This window comes from Ranitomeya variabilis, chromosome 3 (genome assembly GCF_051348905.1).
Source record: "Ranitomeya variabilis isolate aRanVar5 chromosome 3, aRanVar5.hap1, whole genome shotgun sequence".
In the NCBI taxonomy this organism is placed as follows: Eukaryota; Metazoa; Chordata; class Amphibia; order Anura; family Dendrobatidae; genus Ranitomeya; species Ranitomeya variabilis.
The window spans coordinates 123,650,807-123,670,822 of record NC_135234.1 but is presented as its reverse complement, the minus strand read 5'-3'; the positions used below and the strand labels follow the sequence as shown (position 1 = coordinate 123,670,822).

At 44.0% G+C, this 20,016-nt stretch overlaps 1 protein-coding gene across 4 annotated transcripts in view; it reads right to left on the bottom strand.

The window, feature by feature from the left end:
• BCLAF3 (BCLAF1 and THRAP3 family member 3) overlaps positions 1-20,016 on the bottom strand; it is a 138,744-nt gene that overhangs the window by 41,576 nt on the left and 77,152 nt on the right. For all 4 annotated transcript variants that reach the window (XM_077294638.1, XM_077294637.1, XM_077294635.1 and 1 more), the window contains 2 exons: positions 10,030-10,153; positions 4,356-4,419 (listed from right to left, as the gene is read on the bottom strand). In XM_077294638.1, the coding sequence (XP_077150753.1) occupies positions 4,356-4,419; positions 10,030-10,153 (188 nt within the window). The remainder of the gene's footprint in view (positions 1-4,355; positions 4,420-10,029; positions 10,154-20,016) is intronic.

Below are 20,016 nucleotides of genomic sequence, written 5' to 3'. Positions count from 1 at the left end.
TTTCTTTATTCCCGAATGAATGTGACTAGACCTTCTTTTTCATTGAATGTCAAGTTTTTTCCCACTAAAGAGAATCTGTCAGTAGGATGAACCCTGCGAAATAGTCTATATGGACATGCAGGTCATAGGAAGATGAATAAAATGATAAACTTGATATCTGAGATACAATGTCTTATTCCAGGGAAATTTTCTTAATGTGCAAACCACATGATAAGATTTATGGGCGGGACACAGATCTCCTTGATAATCTGCCTCCAGAGCTCAACTGAAATGAAAGGGGGAGCTACCAGTGTGAGGCATGTAGATCAGACTGCCAGTCATTACATGTCTCACACTGGTAACTCCCCCTTTGAAATAAGCTCTGGGGGCAAATTCTCAGGGAGATCTGTGTCCGACCCATAGATCTAAACAGATCATTCACATATTAAGATAAACATGGATTTCTCTGGAATAAGTCATCAGAACGCAGGTATAAAGGGGTCTTTGTATTCAACTTTCTTTGACCTTCATGATCATATAGACGACTTAGGAGAGTTGATCCCACTGATGGATCCCCTTTTAAGTCTAAAAGAAAAATTTGATATAGAACCCCATTGACTTCATCACAAGTATTTCTTGTGTTTTTTTTTTCCATTTTAAACACAGGGTTTCTATACAAGTCTGTATTCCCCATCACGCCAAGTGATTTAATCAACTCTTTGACACGTGTGATCACATCACAAGTGCGGGAGTACTATATTCATGAGAGTGACAAAAAGGCTATTTCTATTGTAGCAGTGGATGAAGATGTACACCACCACTATTTACACAGGGGACTTCGGCTCCCTCATTTGTGTGATTGGTAGGAGACCCAGTGACTAGACCCAAAGCAATCATACATTTATCACACATGCTGGGGATAAAATAATAATCATCATCAACATATTCCACAGGAGTTTACAGTAGGTGATAAATATATTTAGTGGGTAAATCCCTTTTAATTGGCGTGTGAACTACAAGGAGAATTTGAGAATCCTGTACCCTTTAATAGAGTTGTCTCAAGATATATCTTCCAAAACACATCACTCCCGGCTTCCTACTTTGCTAGGAGTGATGTGCTCCTAAAGATTGACAGTTTAGACCAGGGACATGGCCACACTGCTGGTCCAAATCGTGCTTCAGAGCGACATGGGCTGAATGTAATAGTATAGCGCTTGATATGTAAAGGGGTATTCCCATCTCCAAGATACTATTCCAATACTTGGCAGGTGTAATAATATCATCAAATATCTCCAACCAGAAATGTAGTATAGTTCTTCTGATTCTCTGACTCTTTCCTCATGTGCAGGCATTGCAGGACCTTAGGTATCTATGGTTACGATGACTGATTTAGTGACAGCTAGTTGCTAGTGGTCATAACCATGGATACCTAAGGTCCTGCAATTACTGCACATGAGGAAAGAGACATAGCGAATCAGAAAAACTATACTACATTTCAAATTGGAGGTGTTTGATACTACATATTGGGATAGGATTTTAAGAAATGAGAATACCCTTTTAAGTAACCCGCTGGGTATGCAAGGTGGTGAGTAACCCGGGCAATGAGCTGTACACTATTTTAAAATCCCTACCGTTACTGAGAGCAGGGGAAAAATTAATAAGGTGTAAATTGCAAAGTTTCTTATTTTTACAAATATATATATATATATATATATATATATATATATATATATATATATATATATATATATATATATATATATATATATATATATATATATAATAGCGCGTTCTTATTCCGCGGCGCTTTACAGTTTGCACACATTATCATCGCTGTCCCCGATGGGGCTCACAATCTAGATTCCCTATCAGTATGTCTTTGGAGTGTGGGAGGAAACCGGTCAACCTGGAGGAAGCCCACGCAACCACGTGGAGAACATACAAACTCCTTGCAGATATTGTCCTTGGTGGGATTTGAACCCAGGAACTCAGCGCTGCAAGGATGCAGTGCTAACCACTGAGCCACCGTGCCCACCTTTTGGATTTGTCAGCTTTTATATATTTTACAGCCAGTTGTAAGGTTTGTGTGTTTGAGTATACCCATTTTATTCATTTATAGCACACCCATAGAATATAATTTAAAAGTCTGAAATAACAGATCGAATCTCTAGCATGCCAACCTAATGCGGGCAGTAGCTATTGTATTCACCTCTACTGATAGCTGCTACTGGCGGGCGCCGTTATGCTGCAGAACAGAGGCCACGGACAGTTCTGCCTGCAGAAGGGTTTTTTTTCCCCTTCAGTATGTACAGGAATTCATTATGTAAACTATAAAAAAAATGTTTTTCTAGAAATACTCTTCATCCAATCAGTTATCCTTGGGCGAGGACCAGACAGGTCAGTTACAGCATGAAGAGGCAAACATGAGGCTGGTTGACCGTCACTTGCGCAATAAAAACAAACCAGCAAATTCCACGAAACAGACATTGCTCATTATGGCCGTGTGTCACAAGGATCGTGCCTCATCCTCCACAGCACGAAGCGTAAAAATTCTTAACGTGTGCACATACCCCAAGAGTCTAAAGGTACCTTCACACTAAACGATATCGCTAGCGATCCGTGACGTTGCAGCGTCCTGGCTAGCGATATCGTTGTGTTTGACACGCAGCAGCGATCAGGATCCTGCTGTGATATCGCTGGTCGTTGCTGAAAGTTCAGAACTTTATTTGGTCGTCAGATCGGCGTGTATCGTCGTGTTTGACAGCCAAAGCAACGATGCCAACGATGTTTTACAGTGGTAACCAGGGTAAATATCGGGTTACTAAGCGCAGGGCCGCGCTTAGTAACCCGATGTTTACCCTGGTTACCATTGTAAAAGTAAAAAAAAAAAAAAAAAACAGTACATACTCACCCTCTGATGTCTGTCACACGTCCCTCGCCGTCTCCTTCCCGCACTGACTGAGCGCCGGCCGTAAAGTAAAAGCAGAGCACAGCGGTGACGTCACCGCTGTGCTGTACTTTACGGCCGGCAATCACAGTCAGTGCAGGAAGCAGACGGCAAGGGACGTGTGACAGACATCAGAGGGTGAGTATGTAGTGTTTGTTTTTTTTACTTTTACAATGGTAACCAGGGTAAACATCGGGTTACTAAGCGCAACCCTGCGCTTAGTAACCCGATGTTTACCCTGGTTATCCGGGGACCTCGGCATCGTTGGTCGCTGGAGAGCTGTCTGTGTGACAGCTCCCCAGCGACCACACAACGACTTATCAACGATCACGGCCAGGTCGTATCGCTGGTCGTGATCGTTGGTAAATCGTTTAGTGTGAAGGTACCTTTAGACACATCAATGTGAAAACTATTGGTGGGGAATAGGGGGTTGGCGGGTCTGTCCAGTCAGATAACAAAATGGTTTCAGTCTTGGTTACTGGGGGAGAACAGGAAGAATATGGACGACTGAGGGTAGAATATAAAAACTGATCCCCTAGGATAAGTAGTAACCAAGACCTAAAGGTACCTTCACACGAAGCGACGCTGCAGCGATAGCGACAACGATGTCGATCGCTGCAGCGTCGCTGTTTGGTCGCTGGAGAGCTGTCACACAGACCGCTCTCCAGCGATCAACTATGCCGAGGTCCCCTGGTAACCAGGGTAAACATCGGGTAACTAAGCGCAGGGCCGCGCTTAGTAACCCGATGTTTACCCTGGTTACCAGCGTAAAATCTAAAAAAAACAAACAGCACATACTTACATTCACGTCCCCCTGCGTCCACTTCCTGACTGACTGAGCGCCGTACAGTGAGAGCAGAGCGGTGACGTCACCGCTGTGCTGCTTTCACTTTCACTTTGCGGCGCTGAGTCAGAGGAGGAAGCAGACTGCAGGGGACGCAATGTGAGTATGTGCTGTTTGTTTTTTTTACATTTTACGCTAGTAACCAGGGTAAACATCGGGTAACTAAGCGCGGCCCTGCGCTTAGTAACCCGATGTTTACCCTGGTTACCAGTGTAAAATATCGCTGGTATCGTTGCTTTTGCTTTCAAACACAACGATACACAGCGATCGGACGACCAAATAAAGTTCTGGACTTTATTCAGCGACCAGCGACATCACAGCAGGATCCTGATCGCTGCTGCGTGTCAAACGAAACGATATCGCTAGCGAGGACGCTGCAACGTCACGGATTGCTAGCGATATCGTTATAATGTCGTTTCGTGTGAAGGTACCTTTAGATTGCTTTGCCAACAAGTACAAGATGAAGTGAGGTTCCTGTTCCAGTTGTTTGGGTTTTAAAGCTCTTGTTTCCGAATTCCCTCTTTATCAGCAGATAATCATGTACATACACACAAGCACACACACAAGGAGCGGACTAATATTTACCAGTGTAATTTCTGTTTTGTGGAGAGCCTTGTTCTGGAGATCTTCCAGAGAGATATCAATTCTCCTGCCAGGACAAAGGATTACAAGAAAAAAAACAAATAAACTTTAAAAGTACAATCTGTAATATTTCTCCAGCTAAATCATGCTTCATCTAAGAGATTAATAAAGCTCAAAAGGGCAAACAATCATGATAATGGCACAACAAATGCAATATATACAACACACTGAGCTAGTGATAAATGCCAGGCATTATCTCTACAGATGTAGAATTATTCCTGAATAATCCAATATATAGGGGTACATCAATCAAAGTAACAGATCGTGCCCGGTCTCTAACCTCTGCTGCTACAGGTCTTTTTTTTTTTTTTTTTTTTACAGTTTTTAGTTTACACCTCTCTTTCCATTTTAACTGTCTCAGTGTGCCAGTATGTACTGTTCATATTATAGTCCCTTGATTGGTTATATTGTATTATTATAGAGGGGATTTTCCATACTGGCCGGTTACCGTATATACTCAAGTATAAGCCGAGACACCTAATTTTGCCACAAAAAACTAGGAAAACTTAATGACTTGAGTATAAGCCTAGGGTGGAAAATGCAACAGCTACCGGTAAATGTCAAAAATAAAAATACATACCAATAAAAGTAAAATTAATTGAGACATCAGTAGGTTAAGTGTTTTTGAATATCCATATTGAATCAGGAGCCCCATGTAATGCTCCATACAGTTTATGATGGGCCCCATAAGAAGCTCCATATTAAAATATTCCCCATATAATGCTGCACAAATGTTGATTATGGCCCCATAAGATGCTAAATAGACACATTTGCCCCATATAATGCTGCACAAATGTTGATTATGGCCCCATAAGATGCTCCATAGACACATTTGCCCCATATAATGCTGCATAAAGGTTAACCCCTTCCCGACCTTTGACGCCACGTAGGCGTCATGAATGAAAATCGGTGCCAATCCGACCTGTGACGCCTATGTGGCGTCATGGAGGGATCGCGTCCCTGCAGATCGGGTGAAAGGGTTAACTCCAATTTCACCCGACCTGCAGGGACAGGGGGAGTGGTACTTCAGCCCCCCCCCCCCCCCCCCAGGCTACGATCGCTCTGATTGGCTGTTTCACTTTCAACAGCCAATCAGAGCAATCTGTAATATTTCACCTATGAAAATTGGTGAAATATGACAATCCAGCCATGGCCAATGCTGCAATAGCATCTGCCATGGCTGGAGATCTGCCCCCCCCCCCTCCCCCACCGATCTCCTCCTCTCCGTCCTGTCATGTCCCCTGCTCCCCTCCGTCCTCCTGTCCGCTCCCCCCGGCCTCCGATTTCCCCCCCGTGCTCCGATCCCACCCACCCCATACTTACCGAGCTCCGATGTCCCTCCCGGTGTCCGTCCGTCTTCTCCATGGGCGCCGCCATCTTCCAAAATGGAGGGCGCATGGGCAGTGCGGCCGCCGAATCTGCCGGCCGGCAGATTCTTTCAAGGTACATTTTGATCGCTGTGATAGAACCTATCACAGCGATCAAAATAAAAAAAATAGTAAATAAACCCCTTCACTGTCACCCCCATAGGTAGGGAACATAAAAAATATATATTTTTATTTTTCCACTATGGTTACGGTTAGGGTTGCACTTACGGTTAGGGTTGCACTTAGGGTTAGAATTAGGCTGTGTGCACACGGTGCGGATTTGGCTGGGGATCCGCAGCGGATTGGTCGCTGCGGATTCATAGCAGTTTTCCATCATGTTTACAGTTTATGAAATCCGCACAAAAACACTGGAAATCCGCGGTAAATCCACAGGTTAAGCACAGTGCGTTTTACCTGCGGATTTTTCAAAACCGGTGCCGAAAAATCCGCACACAAATCCGCAACGTGGGCACATAGCCTTAGGGTTAGGGTTGGAATTAGAGTTAGGGTTGGAATTAGGGTTAAGATTAGGGTTAGGGGTGGGATTAGGGGTGTGTTGGGGTTAGGGTTGTGATTAGGGTCATGGTTAGAGTTTGGATTAGGGTTTGAATTGAGGGGTTTCCACTGTTTAGGCACATCAGGGGGTCTCCAAACGCGACATGGCGCCACCATTGATTACAGCCAATCTTGCGTTGAAAAAGTCAAATGGTGCTCTCTCCCTTCCGAGCCCCGACGTGTGCCTAAACAGTGGTTTACCCCCACATATGGGGTACCAGCATACTCAAAACAAACTGGACAACAACTTTTGGGGTCCAATTTCTCCTGTAACCCTTGGGAAAATAAAAAATTCCGGGTTAAAAAATCATTTTTGAGGAAAGAAAAATTATTTTTTATTTTCACGGCTCTGCGTTATAAACTTCTGTGAAGCACTTGGGGGTTCAAAGTGCTCACCACACATCTAGATAAGTTCCTTTGGGGGTCTAGTTTCCAAAATGGGGTCACTTGTAGGGGAGCTCCAATGTTTAGGCACACGGGCTCTCCAAACGCGACATGGTGTCCGCTAACGATTGGAGCTAATTTTCCATTCAAAAAGCCAAATGGCGTGCCTTCCCTTCCTAGCCCTGCCGTGCGCCCAAACAGTGGTTTACCCCCACATATGTGGTATCCGCGTTCTCAGGACAAACTGGACAACAACATTTGGGGTCCAATTTCTCCTGTTACCCTTGGGAAAATAAAAAATTCCGGGCTAAAAAATCATTTTTGAGGAAAGAAAAATTATTTTTTATTTTCACGGCTCTGCGTTATAAACTTCTGTGAAGCACTTGGGGGTTCAAAGTGCTCATCACACATCTAGATTAGTTCCTTGGGGGGTCTAGCTTCCAAAATGGGATCACTTTTGGGGGAGCTTCAATGTTTAGGCACACAGGGGCTCTCCAAACGCGACATGGTGTCCGCTAACGTTTGGAGCTAATTTTCCATTCAAAAAGTCAAATGGCGCGCCTTTCCTTCCAAGCCTTGCCATGCGCCCAAACAGTGGTTTACCCCCACATATGAGGCATCTGCGTAATCAGGAAAATTGCCCAACAAATTTTAGGATCCATTTTATCATGTTGCCCATGTGAAAATGAAAAAATTGAGGCTGAAAGAAATTTTTTGTGAAAAAAAAAAAAGTACTTTTTCATTTTTACGGATCAATTTGTGAAGCACCTGAGGGTTTAAAGTGCTCACTATGCATCTAGATAAGTTCCTTGGGGGGGTCTAGTTTGCAAAATGGGGTCACTCTGGGGGAGCTCCAATGTTTAGGCACACAGGGGCTCTCCAAACGCGACAGTGTCCGCTAAAGATTGGAGCCAATTTTTTATTCAAAAAGTCAAATGGCGCTCCTTCCCTTCCGAGCCCTGTTGTGCGCCTAAACAGTGGTTCCCCCCCCACATATGGGGTATCAGAGTACTCAGGACAAATTGGACAACTACTTTCGGGGTCCAGTTTCTCCTTTTACCCTTGGGAAAATAAAAAAATTGTTGCTAAAAGATCATTTTTGTGACTAAAAATTTAAATGTTCATTTTTTCCTTCCATGTTGCTTCTGCTGCTGTGAAACACCTGAAGGGTTAATAAACTTCTTGAATGTGGTTTTGAGCACCTTGAGGGGTGCAGTTTTTAGAATGGTGTCACTTTTGGGTATTTTCAGCCATAAAGAACCCTCAAACTGACTTCAAATGTGAGGTGGTCCCTAAAAAAAATGGTTTTGTAAATTTTGTTGTAAAAATGAGAAATCACTGGTCAAATTTTAACCCTTATAACTTCCTAGCAAAAAAAAAATTTTGTTTCCAAAATTGTGCTGATGTAAAGTAGACATGTGGGTAATGTTATTTATTAACTATTTTGTGTCACATAACTCTCTGGTTTAACAGAATAAAAATTCAAAATTAGAAAATTGCGAAATTTTCAAAATTTTTGCCAAATTTCCGTTTTTTTCACAAATAAACGCAAAAATTATCGACCTAAATTTACCACCATCATGAATCCCAATATGTCACGAAAAAACAATCTCAGAATCGCTAGGATCCGTTGAAGCGTTCCTGAGTTATTACCTCATATAAGGACACTGGTCAGAATTGCAAAATATGGCCAGGTCATTAAGGTCAAAATAGGCTGGGTCATGAAGGGGTTAATAAGGGCCCCATAAGATGCTCCATAGAAATATTTGCCCTGTATAATGCTGCACAAATGCCGATTATGGCCCCATAAGATGCTCCACAGAGATATTTGCCTCATACAATGCTGCACAAATGCCGATTATGGCCCCATAAGATGCTCCATAGACTATTATGCCCCATATGCTGTTGCTGCGATAAAAAAAAAAAAAAAAAAATCACATTCTCACCTTTCGTTGCTCAGGCCCCCGGCACTTGCTATATTCACCTGTCCGCGTTCCACCGCCGGGCGCCGCTGTGTCTTCCCCGTCCTCTGCACTGACGCTCAAGCAGAGGGTGGCCCGCATTCTAATCGCGTCATTGCGCCCTCTAGCGTCACGGCAGAGGACGCGGAAGACGGAGCGGCACTGATGGTGGAACGTGGGACAGGTGAATATTGCGCACTGCCCCCATCATACTCACCTGCTCCTGGCACGGTCCCTGCTTCTCCGGGCGCTGACAGCTTCGTCCTGTATTGAGCGGTCACATGGTACCGCTCATTACATTAATGAATATGCGGCTCCATCCCTATGGGAGTGGAGTCGGGTCCAAATTCATTACTGTAATGAGCGGTACCATGTGACCGCTCAACACAGGAAGAAGCTGCCGGCGCCCGGAGCAGCAGGGACGTGCAGGGACCGCACCAGGAGTAGGTGAGTATGATTGGACAGCTGCCGCTCCCCCTCCTCTGCCGACCCTGGGAATGACTCGAGTATAAGCCAAGAGGGGCAATTTCAGCCTAAAAAAATGGGCTGAAATTCTCGGCTTATACTCGAGTATATACGGTATATTATTTGTATGAGGAGTCCTTTGACTTATAGCCTCTGTATATAAATTTCAACTCTGTATTTTGGGCTTGTACGGATTGGGTCAGAACACAGTGGTGTCCCTCATGAGAGGTACTTTGTGTTGTTTTTTTTACCTTATTTAACTGTTCGTTACTAATAAAGATGAAATGTTTTAAATATGGTACTCTGTGTTTTTTGGGGGCTATTTATCAGTAACCAGAATGTGTTGTATATATCTTTAAGAGAATGTGTAATGTGCCTGCATTCAACTAAAAAGGACATGTGGGAGGAGCTGGTGAATAAATCAGCCAATCAGCTTCACCAGTAGAACTGTCAGTAATGAGGATTGACTGAAAGTAGTTTATTCCCACAATGGTTCTTCCACAAGTCCTTTTCAGTTGAATGCCGACACTGTATAAAAGCCCAAATATGGCATTTGAACTTCTACTCTTAATCTCTAAGCAACAATGATATACAGTATATGAAAGGGTAAAACATCGTCTCTCCATCCCCCTTACACAATGTCATTTCTACGGTACAAACAAAGCAATTTGAACAAAGCTTTGTTCAAGACTAATACACAGTTCTACGTAGCTAAAAAAAGAACAACTAACGTCAGATCCAATGTTAGGTTCAGCCAAAACTGTCTATATGGATATTAGGAACAAGAGGAGGTGGACTGAGGCTGTGAAGTCATGAAATATCTCAGTGTTGCATTAACATGCTGCTGCCTGCCATCAGGACAAAGGTGCAGTCACATTAGTTCACCTGTGAATCTCTGGATTGGGCTGCGCTGTAGTTTTCTTAAGGTTCATCTCTTCCTTATTGCTTTCGGCTTGCAGCTTGGAAAAACGTTCATGGAGCGACATTTCAGGAGACTTGAAATGGTTCGCTGTAAATAAAGAACAAAATATCTAAATCACTTTGTATGAAAGACATAAAAAACAGACAACCGGAGTATAGGCAGCGATCTAACTACAGCACATGTACTAAAACATTGGCTCCAATACAGTTTAGTTCATGGAATCGCCCTGCAGCACTGAATACCAATAATACTGAAATAATTTTTTCCTTCATGCCTATGCAGCAACAATAGTAAAAAGATCTAATGTTAAAAATGGAAAGAAAATTTTCTTTTTTTTTTTAAATCATTATATTCTCACCTTCCGGCGCCTTTCCTGCTCCTTGCGACGCTGCGGTCCCAAGAATGCATTGCAGCAATACCGGAGATGACGTAGCGGTCTCGCGAGATGATGACGTAGCGGTCTCGAGAGACTGCTACATCACGTTATTGCCGCAATGCATTCTTTGGGCCGGAGCGTCGCGAGGACCATCGCTAAACGCCTGGGCTGGATCCGGGGGCCGCCGGAAGGCGAGTATATAACTATTTTTTATTTTAATTCTATTTTTAACAGGCATATGGTGCCCACATTGCTATATACTACGTGGGCTGTGCTATATACTACGCGGGCTGTGCTATATACTACGCGGGCTGTGTTATATACTGCATGGGCTGTGTTACATACTGCATGGGCTGTGTTATACATATTATAGAATACCCGATGCGTTAGAATCGGGCCACCATCTAGTAAATAATATCAGTGTATGCGAACAAGTGCAAGCAAAATACTGAATTAATACTGACTGACAAGGTGTTAAAATGGTTGCCTCAATTTAAAGGGAACCAGTCAGCAGTTTTTTGCTATGTAATCTGAGAACAGCATAAGGTTTGAGCTGAGACATGGATTTCAGGGATGTGTCACTTACTGTATTAGACTACTAGATGGTGGCCCGATTCTAACGCATCGGGTATACTAGAATATGTATAGTAGTATATAGCACAGCCCAAACAGTATATAACACAACCCACGCAGTATATAACACAACCCACGCAGTATATAACACAGCCCACGCAGTATATAACACAGCCCACGCAGTATATAACACAGCCCACGCAGTATATAACACAGCCCACGCAGTATATAACACAGCCCACGCAGTATATAACACAGCCCACGCAGTATATAACACAGCCCACGTAATATATAACACAGCCCAGGTAGTATATAACCTAGCCCACGTAGTATATAACACAGCCCACGTAGTATATAACAGCCCACGTAGTTTGTAACACAGCCCACGTAGTACATAGCACAGCCACGTAGTATAACAGCCCACATAGTATATAGCACAGCGCACGTAGTATATAGTACAGCCACGTAGTATATTGCATAGCCACGTAGGATATAGCACAGCGACGTAGTATATAACACAGCCCACGTAGTATATAGCACAGCACACGTAGTATATAGCACAGCACACGTAGTATATAGCACAGGCCACGCAGTATATAACAGCCCATGCACTATTTAACACAGCCACGTAGTATATTGCACAGCCACGTAGTATATTGCACAGCCACGTAGTATATTGCACAGCCACGTAGTATATTGCACAGCCCATGTAGTATATTGCACAGCCACGTAGTATATTGCACAGCCACGTAGTATATAGCACAGCCCACATAGTATATAGCACAGAGACGTAGTATATAACACAGGCCACACAGCATATAACACAGCCCACGCAGTATATAGCAATGTGGGCACCATATTCCTGTTAAAAAAAGAATTAAAATAAAAATTAGTTACATACTCACCTTCCGGCGGCCCCCGGATCCAGCCCGGGCGTTTAGCGATGGTCTTCGCGACGCTCCGGTCCCAAGAATACATTGTGGCAATAACACGTGATGATGTAGCGGTCTCGCGAGACCGCACCGTCATCATCTCGCGAGACCGCTACGTCATCTCCGGTCATTGCCGCAATGCATTCTTGGGACCGGAGCGTTGCGAGGAGCTGGAAAGGCGCCAGAAGGTGAGAATATAATGATTTTTTATTTTTTTTTAACATTAGATCTTTTTACTGTTGATGCTGCATAGGCAACATCAATAGTAAAAAGTTAGTCACACAGGGTTAATAGCAGTGTTAACAGACTGCGTTACACCACGTTATGCCGCGATGTAACGCAGTCCGTTTAACGGACTGCTAAACTGCTATGGGGGCACTGACTGGGGAGTAGGGAGGGGGCACTGACTGGAGGTGAGTAGGGAAGGGCGAATTCGCGGCCGGACTGTGCCCGCCGCGACCATTCAGTAACGCGGGATTTCAGTTACAGACAAACAGACGGAAGTACCCCTTAGACAATTACAGTGGGGCAAAAAAGTATTTAGTCAGTCAGCAATAGTGCAAGTTCCACCACTTAAAAAGATGAGAGGCGTCTGTAATTTACATCATAAGTAGACCTCAACTATGGGAGACAAACTGAGAAAAAAAAATCCAGAAAATCACATTGTCTGTTTTTTTATCATTTTATTTGCATATTATGGTGGAAAATAAGTATTTGGTCAGAAACAAACAATCAAGATTTCTGTCTCTCACAGACCTGTAACTTCTTCTTTAAGAGTCTCCTCTTTCCTCCACTCATTACCTGTAGTAATGGCACCTGTTTAAACTTGTTATCAGTATAAAAAGACACCTGTGCACACCCTCAAACAGTCTGACTCCAAACTCCACTATGGTGAAGACCAAAGAGCTGTCAAAGTATTAGGGTTGAACAATTAATATAAATGTTCAATTCTCTAGTTGCCTACTCCTGGCCTAATGGATATTGATCATGTGCACTAAAGAAATACACCAGACACAGTCAGCTGTAACTCTCCTTGATCAAAGTGTGGCTCAGCTCCAAGAAGGGCTTTTATTAGTGAAAACACAATGTTATATATCTCCTGTAAGGGGGCTCGGTTAGCTCTAAAATGGGAGTGATCGGATGTATTCCATTGGTTAGTGGGTTGGGCATGAGCAAGTCCATGGGCGGATCCATGAGGTCATCAAGGTGGGTTGGTCCGTGAGGTCATCAGAGTGGGCGTCGCTGTGGGTGGATCCATGAGGTCATCAGTGTGGGCGTCGTCTTGGATACCAGACCGCATGGTCTGCTAAAACAGGAAATGGCAGCCATCTTCAGTGTCTTCATTGTTCATCTTGGATACCAGACCGCATGGCTCTGGTAGAGGAGATGGCAGCCATCTTAAGTGTCTTACTTTGTCTGAGGAAAACTTATGTAAGGTTAAACAATACATGTTATAGGTTGCTTCCCACAATTACCTTATGTGTTGAGGTTAATTAAGTATTTGATCTTATGGCTCTCCTCAACAGTCCCCCCTAAATACTTTATTAACCTTTTCTTTTATCTTGATCCCACCGTGGTTCCCTAACCCATCGATGTTAAGTGTTATTATGACATCAGAAGCTTCATGACAATATGGATGCTACTGACACCAGAGAATGTGTGACCAATTATGGGTATACTAAGGAGGTATACCCGAGCGTGTTACCAGTGTCCTCGTGACTTCCCAACCTGCTGGATCTATTACTCTCCAATCTCCCATCTCCATGGTTACTTAGAGTAAAATACACATGTGCGACTAACCCTGTTGTACACATCCTAGATCTGACCGTCTTGCCCGGGAGGGGGAATTGGAGTTTTCACCAGTTTGAGACAAGTTTTCCCTTGTGGAAAACCTCCCTTTGTAGCTGGACTTTGACAAGCAGGTCAGATCCTACTCTGTCCCTAACTGTCTAACAAGTTTATAATGTGAGAGATGGATCCAGGAGGCGCTCAGCAATCCTGACCGAAGTAGGAGTAGTCAGGAGCACTTGGTAGGGACCCTTAAATCTCGACTCCAGGAATGTCTTTTCTGATGAACTTCTTTACAAGCACGTAGTCACCAGGTTGGAAAGCATGGGTACCTTCACTGGAATCTGGACCTGGAATGGATGATAAAACTCGTACATGTGTTATTGACAGTTCTTTAGTAACAACAATTAACAACAATTACATAATTTACAAGAATATCACTTCCTAAGGCTAGCTGTTGTGGAAAATATTGACCCAATCTTGGAGGCCCCCCAAAAAGAATCTCGTATGGTGTGAGTTTAGTGGGACCCCTTGGAGTGTTTCTGACTGAGTATAAGGCAACGTGCAAAATGTCTGTCCCAAGTCTGACCTCCTAACTGGCTTTCAGTATTTTATTTTTCAAGGTGCCATTCAGTGTTTCTACTTTCCCACTGCTGTGTAGGTGATATGGAGTATGTAAACCCAAATCCGCTCCCACTAATGTTCATAGTTCCTTAGACAGTGCTGCAATGAACGCAGGTCCTTGGTCACTCTCAATTACTCTGGGACCCCATATCTGCAGACTACTTCAGTCATCAGTCTCTTAACAGTCACTCTGGCAGTCATGTTGGTTACTGGATAGGCTTCGGGCCATCCTGAGAACATGTCAGTCACTACCAGTACATACTCGCACTTCCCTACTTTTGGCATTTGAATGTGGTCAATCTGAATTTTCTGAAAGGGATAAAGTGGTTTAGCCAAATGTTTCTGAGTAACTTTCTGAGGTGGCGCTGGATTGCATGTTGCACACACAAGGCAGGACTTGAAATATTTTTGGGTGACAGTAGAAATCCCAGGTGCCATGTAGGTCTTCCAAATCAGGTCATTCATCCGATTCTTGCCTCTGTGGGTGATACCGTGTGCCCATTCTGTCACTGAAGGGTACAGATTACGGGGTAGACCTTTGTGTTCACCCTCCAGACTCCATCTTCATCTTTTTTTAGTTCCTCCTTCTTGCCATGACTTCTTTTCATCATCTGATGTCTTGTCTTGATGTAGATGGATAATCCTCATAAGAGAGGCTTTAGTCCCTTCTTCAGTGTCTTGTGACACGTACATCGCTGCTTTCTCTTTCCTAAATGGATCCACAGCATAGGTTTTTTTCTGTTTTGTCAGCAAAGAAGTTCCCCCTTGCTTCTGGAGAATCCAATTTCCCGTGAGCTTTGATCTTGATTACTGAAACCTCCAAAGGTAGATCTAGAGCGGCCACAAGTTCTTGTATGATAGCAGCATGTTTTACAGGAGTTCCACTGGACGTTAGGTATCCTCTGGCTGCCCAGATACTGCCGAAGTCATGAGTCACTCCAAAAGCGTATCTTGAATCCGTATAGATGTTGACCACCTTCTCCGTCGCTTCCTGACAAGCCAACGTCAAAGCTTTAAGTTCCGCTTCTTGTGCAGACATGTGCGGTGGTAGCGATCCAGCTGAGATGACCTGGTCATGTGTAACCACGGCATATCCCGTATGGAACCTTCCTGTTTTATCTGCAAATCTGGAACCATCAGTGAAGAACGTCAGGTCAGCATGTGGGAGTGGGTCTTCAGACACGCTTTTCTGGGAGGCTACTTCTTCATGCATTTGTTCGAGACAGTCATGATCCTCTGAGTGTGTAGAGGCATCTTCTCCGAGAGCATCAGTATCATCCACATCCCCCCTGGAAAGAGGAAGCAGCGTGGACAGTTTGAAGATGCTGCAGCGGACAAGAGTGACATTATCCGGAACCAAGAGCGAACATTGGAGTCTCATATGATGCTGCACCAACAGATGTTTAGGTTCCAACAAAGCAATTATGTCGTGTGGAGCCATTAAGAGAACTGGATGTCCTCAGATGATATCAGAAGTTTTGTCCAGAAGCATATGTGCAGCATGAACAGCTCTGAGGCAAGTCGGGGAAGCTTGAGACACAGAGTCCAGGCGGGCAGAGTAGTAGCCGATTGGTCTTGTTCTTCCCCCATGTTTTTGTGCTAGGACTCCGAAAGCATGTCCTGCTACTTCATTGACAAACAAGTAAAAAGGTAGTTGATAATTTGGGATTCCAAGAGCTGGTGCAGACTGTATGGCCTGTTTAAGAGCTTAGAAAGCTTCCACGGATTTGGTACATAGTGGAAACGCTGACGTCTTGAGGTCATCGTACAATGGCTGCATCAGCTTTGAGGCATCTGGAAACCTTTGGCAACAATAATAATTGATAGGTCAGCCAACTCATCCGAGGCCCTTGTCTTAGGTTCTTGGCAGAACTCAACACCAGAGTCCCATGTCTCGTCATGCTCTTGTAGAAAGGCATCGGCTGTTTTTCTGGATCTAGAACTTGGTTCAACAGAGTAGCAGCGTGCCGGGGTGTAAACTTGACACAGATGGTGGGCTCCTCAGACATGAGCATTGGCACTGTTGGCGGTGGCACCTGAAGCGGGAGTAGAGATGTAGTCCCTTGTGTATGAGGAGCCGGAGGAGGTAACAGTCCTGGAATGAAGGGCTCTATTTGGGCAGCTCCAGTATCATGGTATGGGCTCCAGGTGACGCAGGCAGTCTTAAAAGCTTTAACAGTCCTGTCCTCATTAATGCGAGTTATTGCTGCACGAAGTTGTTGAGCACTAACGTCTGGATGAATAGGGTCATAAGTAGGGGTCACAGTGTGTATGATCATTCTACATGGAAGATTGCCAGCTTTAGTCACCGCTATGTCCCCAACAGCTATCTGACCACGTGACTCAACAATGATTTGACTGTCAGCTTGAATAGTCGCCCCTCCTGCTTCCACTATAGCTCTAGCTACACCTCCATTGTGCTCTAACCGAGAATTGGCAGCATTAACAATAGCGTCTGTCTCCATTGTTGTTATGTCACCCTTTCCCACCACTAACAAGGGTCCCTCAGGAAGTTCTTTTTCAAAAATAGGTTGCCAACATTCCCTCCCCTTTGTGCTTCCTGTGCTATTGGTATCCCCCTCCCACATTGAGCCCCCCCCTTGATACAGTCGCCACCGTCCCATACAGGTGTGCGCTTGGCTGCGAGACAGCCTGTGAGGTACTGGGCATAGGGTTATGTAGGCTGCGTGAGAGTGCTGTTGTGGAAGCATTGGGAGGAGAGGCCGCTGCTTGGAGCATCTCATGTGGGTGTGCGGCTAAATTGGCAGTGGAAGTGACAGTAGAAAGGGTAGGTGCTGGGGACGATCCAGGTGGGAGGACTGCTGGATTCACAACAGGAGTGATAGAGGAAAGGGTTGGTGCCCCATTGGAAACAACAGAGATAGGAAACATGGGTAAAGCCTGTTCACTTCCCGAAGGAATATAGTATTGGCCGTTAGTGGTCATTACTGGGTAACAAGGATTTGGTGATGTGGCGTGTAGCCTTAATCTGAGATGTTCACCACCAGGAGCAGCACATTCGCCATCCACAACATGGCTGCCTTCAGAATTAACACCTTTGCCATCCACAACATGGCTGCCGTCAGAATTATATTTACCACCACCAAGATGGCTGCCGTCAGAATTATATTTACCACCACCAAGATGGCCGCTATTAGAATTATATTTACCACCACCAAGATGGCTGCCATTAGAATTATATTTACCACCACCAAGATGGCTGCCATTAGAATTATATTTACCACCACCAAGATGGCTGCCGTCAGAATTATATTTACCACCACCAAGATGGCTGCCATTAGAATTATATTTACCACCACCAAGATGGCTGCCATTAGAATTATATTTACCACCACCAGGATGGCTGCCGTCAGAATTATATTTACCACCACCAAGATGGCTGCCATTAGAATTATATTTACCACCACCAAGATGGCTGCCGTTAGAATTATATTTACCACCACCAAGATGGCTGCCATTAGAATTATATTTACCACCACCAAGATGGCTGCCGTCAGAATTATATTTACCACCACCAAGATGGCTGCCGTCAGAATTATATTTACCACCACCAAGATGGCTGCCATTAGAATTATATTTACCACCACCAAGATGGCTGCCATTAGAATTATATTTACCACCACCAGGATGGCTGCCGTCAGAATTATATTTACCACCACCAAGATGGCTGCCATTAGAATTATATTTACCACCACCAAGATGGCTGCCGTTAGAATTATATTTACCACCACCAAGATGGCTGCCATTAGAATTATATTTACCACCACCAAGATGGCTGCCGTCAGAATTATATTTACCACCACCAAGATGGCTGCCGTCAGAATTATATTTACCACCACCAAGATGGCTGCCATTAGAATTATATTTACCACCACCAAGATGGCTGCCATTAGAATTATATTTACCACCACCAAGATGGCTGCTATTACATTTAACACATTGGCCATTAACAAAATGGCGACCATTACATTTACCACATGGCTCTGAGCCACCATTTTGGCTGCTATTACATTTAACACATTGGCCATTAACAAAATGGCGACCATTACATTTACCACATGGCTCTGAGCCACCATTTTGGCTGCTATTACATTTAACACATTGGCCATTAACAAAATGGCGACCATTACATTTACCACATGGCTCTGAGCCACCATTTTACGGTGGTGGCCGCTCACAAGATATATTTTTGTAATACACAACTCAAAACTCTATTCTTTCTATTCCTTTTCTCTTCTACCCAATTTCCAATTTTTCCTTTTTTTTTTTTTTTTTTTTTTTTTTTTTATACAGACTTTCAGAGACTCTTTCTCCTGCCCTAGCAATAGACAACAATCCATTATCTTCCAGGATACCTTTTCTTTTATCTCAAGACAAGCTTCCACTCCAGGGGCTGTAACCATCCCCCCTTCTGGCATTCCACACAATTTCCACTAATTTGCATGAGTCTAACTTGCCATCTGAATTTGGCTTAGTGCCCATACGGCAGAACTGCATTAATTTCTTCATCTTTCTATAGATATACAGTATATATATATCTATCTATCAAGATAACAAATACCAAACAAACAATAAGACGGGGGAGATGACTCAAACCTGAGATTCTAAAGGGAACTGAGTCTGCAGTACTCAGCTCCTATGCCTTCTTGTCACGTGGTCCCTGTCTGACTTCCGTGCTCCGTACTTTACAAACCAATTCTTCCCTACTTTGTCAAATTGCTCCCTAACTCACCGGTCCCCGTGCAGAGTCAATTACTCGATGTCACGGGGCAAAAAAAGAAACACTATAAATTTAATTGGCCCAAACTGAGCCAATTGCTCCAAGTTTCAATGAGCCGCTACACAATTTATTATGCCCGAACTGAGCCAATTGCTCCAAGATTTACCGGGTCCCCCTAGGCCGAGTCAATTACTCCAGGTCCTAGTCCTCATGTACAGAACTGAAAATCTTATCACAGGCGACAACCGTATACCACAGACAAAAATTATTTTTTTTTTTCTACACCCGCTTATTCTATCCTAAAAAAACAAACTTGTTTTTCCCGTCCTACCACATGCTTTGCTTTCTGTAAACACTTGCTTTGACTTTCCTAGAAACCTTGCTCCAAACACAATGACTACCAGTCATACCCCTCTGTAAAAACCAGTTTTTCTTGTTTTATCACTTGCCTCTAGCCCCCTTTTTTTTTTCTTTCTTTCTTTCTTTCTTAGTAACCTGCTTTGACTGTCCTTACACAATGCTTCTTTTCTTTACTACCAATCATCTCCCCTCTTCACAACATGTAACAGGCAGTAGGCAACTAAAACGTGACGGTTCTTGCAATTAAATGACCAGCAGCGGAGATACCCTTTCTGCCGTCTTACAGATACCAAGAAAACCGGACACGGTCAGGCAATCTGCACAGGATACCCCGAAGGACACAGGTAAAGACTACAGATTATAAAAATCAGCAGACTTACCGTGTTCTGTTAAGGAGTTGATCAGTCTCCAGGTTCGGGGTACTCAGTGCATCCAGCCGTTCCAGTCGCCGGTTCTACAGGGTTCAGGGCTCTTCCTCTGCTGGCCCCCCGTTGGGCGGCCAAATATTAGGGTTGAACAATTAATATAAATGTTCAATTCTCTAGTTGCCTACTCC